The following is a 13,820-nucleotide window of genomic DNA, read 5'->3' as shown; positions in this document are numbered from 1 at the left end:
TGCTTCACATTTTCCGCAGTGAACAGAGGCAGAGCATTCATTAAGTTTCTCTGCAATCGCCCTGTCTTCCTTGAACAGTCTTTTCATTCTTTTGTTGTATAAGGGTCCCAGTACCGCTCTGGCCAGGATTCTGCTTATGATGTTTATAAATTGTAATTATATATATTGTTTGGCTTAATATTTGACTTAAACATTTAGATTCCATAATGTATGAAGAAGTGTTTTCAGCTCAATATAGTTAGGCAAGCAGCACTCAGAGGATCAAAACTTCCAGAGCACAAGTTTTTTAAAAGCAGGGCTTTTTTCTGGGAAAAGAGGTGGTGGAACTCATTGGGTTGCCCTCAGAGAAAATGGTCACATGGCTGGTGGCCCGCCCCCTGATCTCCAGACAGAGGGGAGTTGAGATGGCCCTCCGCGCCACTCGGCGGCGTGGAGGGCAATCTAAACTCCCCTCTGTCTGGAGATCAGGGGTGGGGCCACCAGCCATGTGACCATTTTCAAGAGGTTCCGGAACTCCATTCCCCCATGTTCCCCCTGAAAAAAAGCCCTGTTTAAAAGAATTAGTTCATTAAGCAAAACTGTACCTCTCACAATCAAGATGGCTCCCCAACTGACGCTGTTAACTCTAGCTTGGGAAATTCCTGGGGATTTGGGAGTGGAGCCAGGGGGGGATGGAGTTTGTAAAAAGAGGATAGTTAACAGGGATGTGATGCTATATTATTCATCCTCCAAAGTTGCCATCCCCTCCCCCCCCAACCAGGAACTGATCTCTGCAGTTTGAAGATCAGTCGTAATTCTAGGAGTTCTAGGCCCCACCTAGAGGTTGGCAACCCTATCTGTCAACCAAAGTTCACACACCTCCATTCCAGCTCAGATTTCCATGTTTTGACTGCGAGACTCCAATTCACATATCAAACCTATATACCTGTCTTATTTGCAAATTATTGACTAAATCAATTGGAATATTTCCTATTCCAGTTTACTCCTGTTTTGCTAGGGGTCTTTTCCTTAAAACTAGCACAAATTCTAATATATCGTTGATGTGCTTTTAATATATTTGCATTTGTGAGATGATCTGAAAAGTATGTCTTCAAGGAACTTACAAACCTGTCAGTTTTCAGTTCCTTTGAGAAACCCAAATTCTTTCTCCCTTAAACTCTTTCCCCCCAAATCCAAGTTTTGGCCATTTCATAAAATATGTATTAATGCTTTTATATCTGTGATTTTAATCATTATTATTAGCATTTGACAGTTTTCCAATTATTTGTAATGAGGACCACAGGGGGAGCTGGTACAGGGCCAAGCTTCTCCACCCCACTCTGCCCCTGCTAGCATCCCTCACCTCTTTGGGACGAACAGCCAGCCCTCTGCCCCCAGTCTCACCTCCCAGCTACAATCTCGCCCTTAGGCAAGTCAGCATGCCTCCTTTTTTGCAGCATCTCCTGTTTTATTACTTGTACCAACAGTTGCATAATTAGTTATTCAATATTTTGAAAAGTGGCATGTATGAATGTTCTGCTGTGTCTTAGGAGATACATTGGAGATAAAATGGATGTTTAGGGTACTAGGTCCCAGCTAGCTGACTCTGTCTGTTCCATGGAAACGCTTAGTTTCTTTGTCATCATCACTGCCAGTTCATAGGCCTTCAAACTGAACTCTATAGCAAGATTTTTTACAAGCCTGTGAAATGTATGTACCCTTTAACTTTGATAAACTGCACTTTTAAGAATGGTGAAATTCGAATTCCTAAAACTTGGTCATTTTTTTCCTTCAGAGGTTCTCAGAAAAAATGTGCAGATATTTTCAAAACAGTGTTACTAATAGAAATGGGCACGGAACTTAATACAAACCAAAAAAACCCATAAACCAGCCCGGTTCATGGTTTGCAAACCAGTAGTTCGTAGAGGCTTGTTTCCACAAACTTCCACAAACTGGTCTACTGGTTTGTTTGGTTCATTTTAAAGGGCAATTCCCCTTTCTGTACAGATGCAAAGCAGCAGGGAAAGGGGCATTTAAACCCACAGATCAGCTGGCAGGCACTGAACCATGGACTGGTTAGTGAACTTGTCCCCAGTTCGTGGGAGTTCATGGTTCCTAGTTTGTGAAAATGCCACAAACCACGAACCACATGGTTCAGTTTTTTCATGGTTCATGCTCTTGTCTACTTACTACTACTATGCTGTATTTTAATATTTTATACCCGCCAATTTTAATTGTTTTGATATAATGTTTTAATGTTTTTATAATGTTTTTACTGTTTTAAACTGTTGTTAAACTGCCCTGAGCCCGTCTGACGGGGAGGGTGGTCTAGAAATGTGATTAATTAATTAAATAAATAAATAAAATAAATACACACATTTAAAACAGCTGCAAAATCTTAACAGTGAACTTTTTTCTCATCATTAAGTCACAGCAGTAACTGAACTAACTTTCTTCTAGAATGTCCTTTATTCCTTCTAATGCCCTTTGGGATCTGTGTTGAATTAACTCAGGGCTATCTGAAATAGGGTCTGGTGGTCTGGATCCAGCAATGGAATTGTCACAAATACCACAGGAGACACAGTGAAGTTCTGTGGTTGCTAGAACAGGATGTCCTCCTTCTCCTTCTCCTTTTTCTCCTCCTCCTCCTCCTCTTCTTCTTCTGAAACATGATTTATGAATCCACCAGCCAAACATCCCAATTAAAAAAACCCAGGGATACAGTAGAGGGAATAAATCCAGCTCTTGATTGGAGAGTGTGAGTTGAGCAGGTTGTCAGCCAATCCTGCTGATGCTAGAGCTACTCTTTGGATCAAGAGGAATCAGCTTGGGCATTGACCCAATTTTTGCGTGGTGCTGGGTGCATCAAATCAGGGCACTTTTGACCCCCATACAACCCTTCACCTTCTGGCACATTCTAAACTGAGGAAAAATATGGCAGTTTCTAATTTTTTCGTTTTGTTTTCTAATTTTCATTTTCTGACAGGAATGTCAAATGTGGCTGCAGTGTGAGCCATGGCATTGTAGGGGCTGACAGACAAAGCAGCTTTAGAACTTTTGTCAGCTCATGGTGTGGTAGCAAAATACCCAGACATCTTTTCAGTTTTCCTCAGCCTAATCTTAACAGGTAAATGTGAGTAAGAGGCAGAATGATTTTGAAAGTTTCTCTGGACTAGAGTGCCATGTGCCTGCATATCTCCCACTCTTCATCTCTGTTGCCAGTTACTGCTCTAAGCAGTGGTGGGAGAAAAATAAAGAAAAAATGTGGCAGACATCTGCACTGGTAAACATACAACCCAGAAGTGATAATGGGTGGCTCTAGGAATCACCTGAAACACAGAGTTTGCCATAGAGTGTCTGATGATACCTAGAGCTGCCCATTGTCACTTCTGGGTTGCCTTGAAGTGACATAATGATGTTGATGACATTACCGATGTCATATGTCCCCCCATGTTCCCACCTCCAACCCTCAGCTGGTTGCCAGACTCAGCCTAGCAACCTCTTATTCATCACTTTTCCTCAAGGCTATTGTTTGCTTCCACTAGAAGAGCAAACACCATCTTTTATTCTGGCCCTTAAACAAGTTTCTTTGATCACTTTAAGTGTCAGGTTGGCTTAATGGACCTTTACAGAGTTAAGGCCGATGCCAGAACTCCAGTTTGGAGTTGCTTTGATAAGGAGAGTGTCCTTGGTGAAGTGCATGCTGCTTTGAGGGGTTTGTAGGCTGAAAAGCTCCAAATACTGCAGAAAAATTGAGATATATTGTCGAAGGCTTTCACGGCCGGAGAACGATGGTTGTTGTGGGTTTTCTGGGCTGTATTGCCGTGGTCTTGACATTGTAGTTCCTGACGTTTCGCCAGCAGCTGTGGCTGGCATCTTCAGAGGTGTAGCACCAAAAGACAGAGATGTCTTTTGGTGCTACACCTCTGAAGATGCCAGCCACAGCTGCTGGCGAAACGTCAGGAACTACAATGCCAAGACCACGGCAATACAGCCCAGAAAACCCACAACAACCAAATTGAGATATGTTGCTAAACTCCCACCTCCATCATATCCCAGTTCAAACAGGGTTCCAACCAGGAGAAAAAAGTTTAATTGCAACTAAACTGGCTTTTTATTTTGGAAGAGCCATGAATATATGCATGGACTTCAGTGAGTGCTAAATTCTAAAACCCAAGCAACTGGTGTGGTATAGGGGTTGGCATGGACTCTGGGAGACTCAGAGTCAGGAGCAAATCTCCACTCTCCCACTGAAACTTGTGGGTGGACCTGTTGGGAGGATAAATGGAGGAGAGGAGAACAATGTTGTTAAGCTGCCCCCATTGCAGATCAAAGTGGGGTATAGGAATGAATAACCCCACAAAGAGCACGAGAGGTCAGGATGGGCAGACTGTTTGAGTGCATTTGATGCCACGAAGACTCCATTTTTGACCACCACTTGTCTTTTTTATTGAATCTTATAAAAGGAAATAAATGAAGACCACCATATATACAAACAAAAATAACGTTATTATTTAGAAATAAATAGATTAACAAATAGTTGTTGCTCTTTGTATCAATATTATAGTTATAATATATTATTTTATAATATATATTACTTTATAATATAATATTTGCCGGTCATCAAGGTGCATCAGTGACTGCAGGTGCTTTGCAGGTCATTAATGCCAACAAGAACAAAGAGGATCAAAGCACACCAGGGTTCTTTTTTTCCCATGTCAGGGGCAGCCAAACCAAGAGTTGCTCTTCTTTATGCCAGTAAATTTTTTCTGCTTGCTGTCAAATTCATACTGCTTTGTGCCGCTGAATAAATAGAAGTATCCTAAAAGGATAATGAGAAGGGTAAAGAGTGTGAACATAGCAGACGCGGTAAAGTGTCAAATCCTATTTTAATGATTCTATTTTTCTGTCCTGCTTCCTTTTCTTTTTTTTTTTAGCTGTCTATCATGTACCAACCGGCCAATCTCCACAAAGTGATACATTTGTGCAAGTCCTTTGAAATGGATCAAATTTGCATTGGTGACATCACTTAGGATGTCTAAAAGATATAAACAATGCAGATTAATTAACAGCAGCCATTAAATACCCACATGATTTTTTAATAATTGATCATTGGTGTATTTAAGGGGTGCATAAATTCATTAGCCAGTGCCTTACTTGACAGAATTGCAATAACCGTTGAAGGAACATATATATGCCACTTGCACCTGGCTGGTTCAAGGCTGTTGTAGGATTCTCTTTCCCACATCAACAGTTATTAATTGTATTTTAATATAGTAGGCCAGGCAGCCATCAACAGAGGAAAGTGTTTTGTGGTCAGTAGTGAGTCTTTGAGGCATTTGTGTGGAGCCTGCTGCAAAAGAATACAGATTTCTAGTATGTGCTTGTGGAAAGGAAGGGGAAGTAGTAGCTCTCAGTGTTTCAAGTCAAGAAGTTGGTGTAAGAAACAGCCCAAAGCCACTTTCTTGCCCCAAATTCCAGTGATAACTTTTTATTGGCTCCAAATGCTGAACCAGGATGCTGATTCTAGGCCACAGGAACAAAGCATGGGAGCAACTGCCCAATAATAACAACCACAACAGCAGTGTGCTTTTATATCACCCTTCTGGACAGATACTCCACTCAGAGTGGTGAACAAAGTCAGTGTTATTATTTTCCCTGCAATACAGCTGGGGAACTGGGGCTGAGAGGAGTGGCTTACCCAAGGCCACATGCTGAGCTCAGGGCAGTGGTGGGAGTCGAACCAGTAGAGTGCTGATTCACAACAACCCAACCACATAACTGCTATGCTATAGAGAGAGAGAAAAGCCCACAGTTTGCCTGATTAGTCCCAAATTCCATCACAAAGGATTTGTGTGTTCATGAATGGAAGCTACTTTCATTGCATAGACCAGATTCCAGGAGCAATGTTAATGCCTTGTAGATCTTGACGCAGAATTGACTGAGCCAATGACCCTTTGTGGATATTGGCAAATAGTTCATCTTCTAGTCATTACAACTGGACAGCCATCATTACCAAAGGCCTTTCAAAATGCTCTGAGGATCATCTTCTGCTTACCATTATCTTGTAAAGCAGCATCCACTCTACTAATTCCAGGGAAGTCTGTGGCTATCTTTCTTGGGTAGCCATTCTCCATAGCATTCATTGTTTCATCATAACTAAAAAATGAAAAGAGGTTGAAAAACAATTGTGCTTTTATGTAGAAACATAGAGCTGGAAGGGACCCCAAGGCTCATCTATGTAGTCCAGCCCCCTGCACAACGCAGGAAATTCACAGCTGTCTCCCCCCCTCCCTCAGTGACCCCTGCTCTATGCCCAGAGAAGGCAAAAACCTTCCAGGATCTCTGGCCAATCTGGCCTGGAGGAAAAGTCCTTCCTGATTCTGAAGCATTTCGCTGGCATGTTTATTGTCGCTCTTAGAAAGAGCTTCCAGATATAAATAATCTGAGGACTTTATATTTGAACTTATTTGAAGTTGGGAGCACCATAAAATCACAAATCTTTGACATCTAAAGTGAAACCAAACAGCTTTCAGTGAAAGCATCTGAGTCTCTGCCATTTTATTTTTATAGGCAGAGAAGGCCAGTCACTCTCAACAGGGGGTATCATGACCCTGTCATATTGCAGGAGATGTCAGGCTTTGTTAATTAAATGTTTGTGTGACATTGTATACCCTGGTACAATGCACACATTGATAGTCCTTAAATATGTCCTGTTCTGTTTGGAACATCATTATTTCCAGCTGTCTGCAGAGAGGGAGGAGTTTCATGCCCACTTGCAGCCCAGTCCTAATCACGTAGTGTGCGTGTTATATGCCTACAGATTGCCTCCAATTTATGGCGACCCTATGAATGAGAAACCTCCAAAACGTCCTATCATTAACAGACTTGCTAAGATCCTGCAAACTGGAGGATGCAGCTTCTTTTATTGAGTCAAGCCATCTCATTTTGGATCTTTCTCTTTTCCTACTACCTTCCCCTTTTCCTGGCCTTATTGACTTTTCCAGATAATCTTGTGATTCTCAAACAAGTCCTGGGAAGTCCAATTTCGTTTACTCCCAAAGAAGATTGCACAGGACTACATTGTTAGACTGGCAGTCAGGGTTATGATCATGGAATGATGCTGTCAGATTTTGTTTTGTGCCATTGTCTCACCTGTTGTTATTGGCAGCTGCATAAACAAGCTTGCCTCCATGTAGGGGGGACTACACACTTAGAGACTGGGCACAATTGCATATATATCTGAATACTTCAAACACAGCCTTGATTTACAGAAAGGTGTTGAACCAACAAGGACTTTTGTCCCTGCTGGGTGATCTATTCTTTCAGGTGCGATGTTTTAGAAACAGGTAGAAATGGGCTCTCAGGATAGTCCAGGCAAATGATTTTATACTTACCTCCAGTACATATCTCCTGAAAAGAATAATGTTCTCTTTGTATCTTTGTCAAAAAGAGCTGCGTCAATTTTCTTTACATATTTGGGGAAGCCCAAGGTGTGGATGTTCTTTGGGAAACCCCGCTGTATAACATTTACCTGGGTAGCCCAGTACCTCTGTCCTGAAGAAAACAAGAAAGAAAAGGGTTTTGAAAGAGCCTTGCTTGGAAAGAATATTGAAAATCAGCTGCTATCTTTAGCACGATCACCCAGGAAGTTAGTTGCTGAGGTACATGAAGAGGACCCTATAACAGGATCTCTGTTGTTCTTCCCACTGAAGAAAAAGCTGTTAAAGATGTCTTTGCCTGCGACATGGACAGAGTGGCATAAAAGAGGGTTCTTCTAAAACCTTTTAAAAAGTTGCACATGGAAAAGAGGAGAATTAAGGAGGCCTTTGTTGTTACTTTCTGACATGCATAGTAACGGAAGGCTTTTCTTAAGGGACCCCTTGATTATGAAACCTGGAATAAAGATGGAAGCCCCAAGGGTTAATTTATGCCATGTTTTACTTTGCATTCCATGTGTGATTCTTTGGAATAAGACGGTGCAAAAACAGAAAGGTTTTTAGTTCATTTTCATTTCCAAAATGGGATACTCTACCCGAATACTTAAGTGTTGCAATCCGTTTTACCACATCTGCATTCTGACACCTTACTTATTTACCCTGCCTTTCTGCCCTCACAGCACCAACAAAGCAGCTAACAAATTAAAACATACAAATTAAAATTTCATCTTAAAAGCTGTTAAGACCAGCCCATAAATACATCATTAAAACAGTTTAAAACCAGAACTTGAACTATGTACAAAAGATAAAGACAGCAGTTGAAACATTGAGGAGAGAGGAGGGATAACTCAGGGAATGCCAAGTGAACTAGGCTTTAGAATATTTACCTTTAAAAAGAAATAAGATGTCTTTATCTTCAAGTTCATAAGCAGCGTCAATGCCACTTTTCAAAGCTGGCCAGAAATCATGAATAGAACCTTTCTGAATGTTTGTTCTTTGAGGATGCTTCCGCCACATAAAGCTGAAGGAAACCAATACAACAGGAATATTTAATTTAATAAATAAATAAACTAATAGCAACCATTGCACTCACTTGTCAAAATTATCATGTCAAATGAATTAAATAAGCAATATGTTTAATATATTGTGTTTAATGTTAACATATTGTGAGGTCATGGTAGATCCATTGTATTTGTGCATTAAGCCAACACATCTAGTTCTTGACAATCAACTAAAAGTGAAAGCCAAGCTATGCATCACGTTCAGTCTCATGGACTAGCAAGAATGGGGCAAATGGAATGCTTAACTGTTGTGGCTCTACATGTTTTTCTGATCAAAATTGCCACCTTCCAAGCTTCTTTTCACTTCTATCAAGTGAATGCAACATAGAAGTGGGGTATTCTGAGCAGAAAACTGGTAAGGGAAGGAAGGTTCCTTTCCTTTCTGCAGCTTCTTCCCCATTGGTCCTCCACTTAAAGACTGCAGCCTCAGCCCCCATAATTTAAAAAATTCAGGTAAAAACATTCATGACTGAAGTTGCTATCCTAAGCAGCCTGTTGAGTTCAACTCTATTGAGGACTGCACTGAAATTGCCAATATACTAAGGGTCTCATTTACCTGTCTTTTAAAAAGACAGTTTCTCCCCGGAGAGTGGTGACAGCATCAAAGGAGAGGTGAGGGTCACAAAAGTTTGGGACTTCTGGTGGAGAACTGGGGAAATCAAGCTGGCCATCATTATCACCATCATCAACATCTTCAGGGGGTCCTTGAAAAAAAAAGACAAAGAGAGAACATTCAGGGTTCAGTAAGAAGCAGACCAACAGCAAGCAACTACCTTCTCAAACAGTATAACTGAAGATAAAACTGTGAAGCCGTCAAATCACGTGTGATAACAATCTGATACTGGAGTGGATCCTACCCCTCTCCTACCACTCTATTGAGCAATGTTTGAAACCTTCCTATAGCCTAAAGAATCTTCCTCCAACTCAAGCAACACTCCGATCGAGGAACAGCCATGAAAGTTAAAGGAAAGCTCCTTGGAGGATGATCGGATCAACCTCAACATAGTGAAGTAATAAATATCTGAGCTGTCTGGCAAACTGACAGGTCATGTTAAGAATTCCTTCTTGGCAGGATAAGGCATCAAACCCAATGATAGAGCAGATACATATTTATTGAGAAAGAAGTTCCCTTTCAAAGAATCCCTCTTGATTCTTTTCTACTCAATAGGTCAGTAATCTTGTTGAGAAAAACAGAGGGCTGCCCCCACCCCTAGTGATTCTTCTCGGTATGATGGTGAGGGCTTAGAGGACATGATTGTCTGGTGGTCCATGATGGCTTTCAACAACCCTATTTAGACTGGATGTTTATATCTTCTCAACTCCCCTCAGTCACAATGCTTTGAAGTTGAATCAGTCTACATTTTTATAGGAAATTTCCCTGTTCTTACCATAAAGGTACTGGATACGATTAACATCATCCTCGTGAAGCCTGAAGTTTTGGGGGTTTGAAGGCATGTATGTAGGGTACATCAAACTTCCCCAAACATCAGAGTGTCCAAGACCCAATGTGTGTCCAAACTCATGAGCAGCAACAAGAAACAGATTTGTTCCTAAAAGGAAACAAGGATGAACATGACCACTAGTGAAAAATCATGTGTCCAGTATAGAAAATTCCCATCATTTATTCTTTTTGTGGAATGCATATACATTTCCACTTTGCAGTGCTATGCACCTTGAATTAAGATTTCCAGATTTTCTGTAGAAATGTGCAATTGGTCTGTATGTGCTTACACCCATTTCCAACATTAAGCCCCATGTGAATGCTCAAAGCAGGAGCAAGCACAATGTCTGAGAAGGCTGGTTAAGTGAACTATCACTGTCCATAAGGCACAGGAGAAAGCATTAAAGGTATCTTATCCTGCTCTAACACACTTTGTTGAACTATGGAGAGAGGTCTCTAAGCTGGTTGGATAGGTCACAGGTTTTGACTCTGAGACTTAAGTTTCCCAGAGTGGCAGGGATGGTCAGTTGTCCCCTACACCTGATTATAGGGTTGTCAACTCTGGCTTGAGAACTTCCAGGAGATTTGGGGGTGGTGTCTGGGGAGGGCAGAGTTTGGGGAGGCAGATCTTAGTGGAGATGGAAGCCCATAGATTCCATTGTCCAAAACTGCCATTTTCCCCATGGGAAGGATCTCTGTATTCTAGAGGTTGGCTGTAACTCCAGAAGAACTCCAGGGCCCATCTTGTGATTGGTAACTTTATTTAATGGCTTCTTTGAAGATCGCTATGCATGCCTGCTTGTGTTGTGACAGCTACTGCAAATGGAGACTGTACTTTGGCAATAACAGCTGAATTACATTTTGTGTTTAACACATAGTTAACATTCTTGTTATTTGGGGTTATTTTAACATTGTGAGTAGTCCATTTTTTCCCAAGCCTCATGATTGTGATTATGTACATTCACAGATATTATCTGGTACATAATTCCTAGTGGTTATGTTAAAGTACACCCTTAGTAATGATATTTAGTGCAATGCCATGTTCTGTCCCATGATATTACTGGTCCCTGAGATGCCAGGAACTTGGCCGCCCACTCTGTGAGGACCTAGCCATAATTGTTCCTGGGAAGACCAGTTGTATGGACATTCAGCATCGCAGTCCATTCTTCATAGCCATCCAAATGGTTTGTGGCTGGGGGCTAAAGTTCAGGTTGTTCAATAAATCCTCTATTAACCACAAGGACAAGCCTTCATACAAGCAACAAACTGCATGAATGGTGGCCCGTGGATTCAGCTTCCGGGTGACATAGAAACAACCCTGTGTTTACTTGGTTGTCTTACTAAGAAACAGCACACTCTTCTTTTGCCAGAAACATGAGATTAATGTAATTTATTCTAACAAGCTTAGTAAGTGTGTGAAGATATTATATCTGTTAACACACACTAGACATCAGTTCAAAAAATATTTGAGGGGGAAGGATACCTGACATGTCAAAATCATATTAATCACATTTGTATAATTTCCAAACTTCGTTAGCATCCTCATTCAATTTCTGGATTGTTTTTGGATAAGTCAAATATACAGAGAAAATAGCCAAAATATAGCAATACTTTTCACCTCCTGATATAGGAGTGGTGTTTGTCTCATAGAGTGACAAAATGATTAAAAGTGTCAGACTAGGATCTGGGAGACGTAGGTTGGAATCCCCAGTCTGCCCTGGAAGCTTGCAGGGGGACCTTGGCCCAGTCTTTCTTTCTCTCTCTTTTTCTAAGCCTATCCTACTTCATAAGGTTGTTTACAATGATAAAACAGAGAAGGGGATAACCATGTTGCAAACTGCTTCGGGTCTCTGTTGTAGACAAAAGTGGGATACAAATCAATAAAAAAACCTCAAAATAATATTTTGAAGGAAAGGGGGCTAACACCCAATAGCCCTTACAAACATGCCCAATGTAATGCACAATATGAATCCATCGTCATACCTTTCAAATCCTTTGTCCATTGTTCATCCTCATCAAAATGGGCATCCCCACCATAAGCAGGGAAAAATGCATGAGCCAGTTGTCCTCCGTATCCATCAAAGGGATAGTCGAAGGGATTGCTGCTATGGTCTTAAAAAATCAAAGAAAAAATTATCTATCAACCAGTTTGAACAGAACTCCAGGAAAAGTTACCTGTGATTATTTCCAGATAATTTACTCACATCCTGCGACAAAAGAGATCAATATATCTGCAGAATCTGTGGATGTCTTGGTGAAGGTCAGGGGGGTCACCTCACTCCATACTTTCAAAGCTCTTTCAATAGCATCATCTACCTCAGCATGATCCATGTCTGGGGTGTAGTTCTGAATGCTTTAAAATATATAGTAGTAAAATAAATAAATGCGTAAAGTAAAAAAATATCATAGCTTCAGTCAGAAGCGGAATAGTTTCCCTTTCCCAACCTAGCACCAACAAGTAATCTTTTAGCTGTGTAGTAACAACAACAACAACAACAACATTCTATTTATATACCGCCCTTTAGGACAACTTAACAACATCCACTCAGAGCAGTTTACAAAGTATGTTATTTTTATCCCCACAACAATCACTCTGTGAGGTGGGTGGGGCTGAGAGAGCTCTGGGAGAGCTGTGACTGACCCAAGGTCACCCAGCTGGCTTCAAGTGGAGGAGTGGGGAATCAAACCAAGTTCTCCAGATTAGAGTCCCGCGCTCTTAACCGCTACACCAAATGTTGGACTTGATCAAGCAAGATATGGATTCACTTCTGAACTATGAAGCTCACTGTGTGACTTTCACCACATCACTATCTCTTACCTTAACCCACCTCACACAAGCTGCACAGGCTTCTCTGTGTGCAGCCTTCATTATCTTTCTCTTCTACTTAATTCTTAATTCTATAAGATTCTGCTCCTCAGCGGAGGCAGTCAGGGCTGTAATAACAACCATATTCAGTCTGCCTTTCAAATTCAAGAATGTGATCAAGGCCTTACCTATATGTGAGGTCATTCCTTGGCCATTTCCTAGAAGAATGAGCAGCCCGGAATTCTCCTACATCAGGAACACCACATCGAGGCTTCTTCATCTCATCCAAGGTGTGTGAATCCAGCTGGCCTGTCACTTTCAACCCAAAGAATTGCTGCATTTGTCGTATTCGGTCAGCCATATTATTATTATTGTTGCCTTTGCTTCTGAGGACAGGGGTTCCTTCAGGTTCAGGGTAGTAGCTGCGGAGATATTTCTGATGGAGAAAAAATGATACACAATAATGTTTGACAAAAATATTTATGTGCAGTTTCATATTGGAAAATGGGTTCCAGTCTTTCTTCTCAGTACAGCTCCACAAGGAAAGTCCACCAATATTCCACACATCTTAAAGATGCAGAAAGTGAAGGTAACAGACAATGATTTCTACAAGGCCAACCAGTGTTGCCTGTACTAGACTGAACATAAATTCCCCTAGCCTTTACGTATACACAAGCTCACACTGGCTCTCTGTCTTAATCACAGCTTTTCCTCTGCTTAACGCTTCAGCGATTTTTAATCCTTACCTCAGCAAGCTGTACGTCTCCTTCTGCGACTTGGTCAGGTTTTGAGATGATCGGCAAAGCACAGGAAAGAGCACCGCTGAGCACAATTTGGAGCAGGAAGCTCTTCATTTTTGTCTTCAGTTCTGAGCACAACCCCGACAGTCACAAAACTCGTTAGCCTCTGCCAGGGAATCTGTCCATGTGCTTGAAGTGTCCCTATATATATACTTCATGTTTGTTGTACAAAATCAACAGAATGATGACTCACAACATTATAACATCCTCTGTAACAGACATGAAAAATGCTCAGACAAAATCAGTGACACATAAGATACGGTGCCAAGTTCAAAAATCCCTAATTTGGCAATC

At 41.2% G+C, this 13,820-nt stretch overlaps 1 protein-coding gene across 1 annotated transcript; it reads right to left on the bottom strand.

Annotated features, from left to right (window-relative positions):
• Positions 1–4,697: 4,697 nt before the first annotated feature.
• Positions 4,698–13,580, bottom strand: LOC129326303 (matrix metalloproteinase-18-like). Its single transcript, XM_054974456.1, has 10 exons — positions 13,473–13,580; positions 12,915–13,162; positions 12,125–12,273; positions 11,904–12,032; positions 9,858–10,029; positions 9,036–9,137; positions 8,306–8,439; positions 7,377–7,536; positions 6,038–6,138; positions 4,698–4,801 (listed from the first exon to the last, which is right to left on the bottom strand). Exons 1-10 carry the CDS (start codon positions 13,578–13,580, stop codon positions 4,698–4,700), a joined length of 1,407 nt encoding a protein of 468 aa, XP_054830431.1.
• Between the last annotated feature and the right edge of the window lie 240 nt (positions 13,581–13,820).

This window comes from Eublepharis macularius, chromosome 3 (genome assembly GCF_028583425.1).
Source record: "Eublepharis macularius isolate TG4126 chromosome 3, MPM_Emac_v1.0, whole genome shotgun sequence".
Classification (NCBI taxonomy): Eukaryota; Metazoa; Chordata; class Lepidosauria; order Squamata; family Eublepharidae; genus Eublepharis; species Eublepharis macularius.
The sequence above is the reverse complement of the archived record's forward strand: the minus strand, read 5'-3'. Positions and strand labels throughout refer to the sequence as shown.

What these genes read in the sequence shown, in the direction of transcription:
- LOC129326303 (XM_054974456.1), bottom strand. Translation starts at nt 13,580, where the DNA reads ATGAAGAGCTTCCTGCTCCAAATTGTGCTCAGCGGTGCTCTTTCCTGT. An exon ending in GAGACGTACAGCTTGCTGAG is followed by an intron (nt 13,163 to 13,472) that starts GTAAGGATTAAA and finishes TTTCTCCATCAG; the next exon opens with AAATATCTCCGCAGCTACTA. An exon ending in ATGGACAAAGGATTTGAAAG is followed by an intron (nt 10,030 to 11,903) that starts GTATGACGATGG and finishes GTTTCCTTTTAG; the next exon opens with GAACAAATCTGTTTCTTGTT.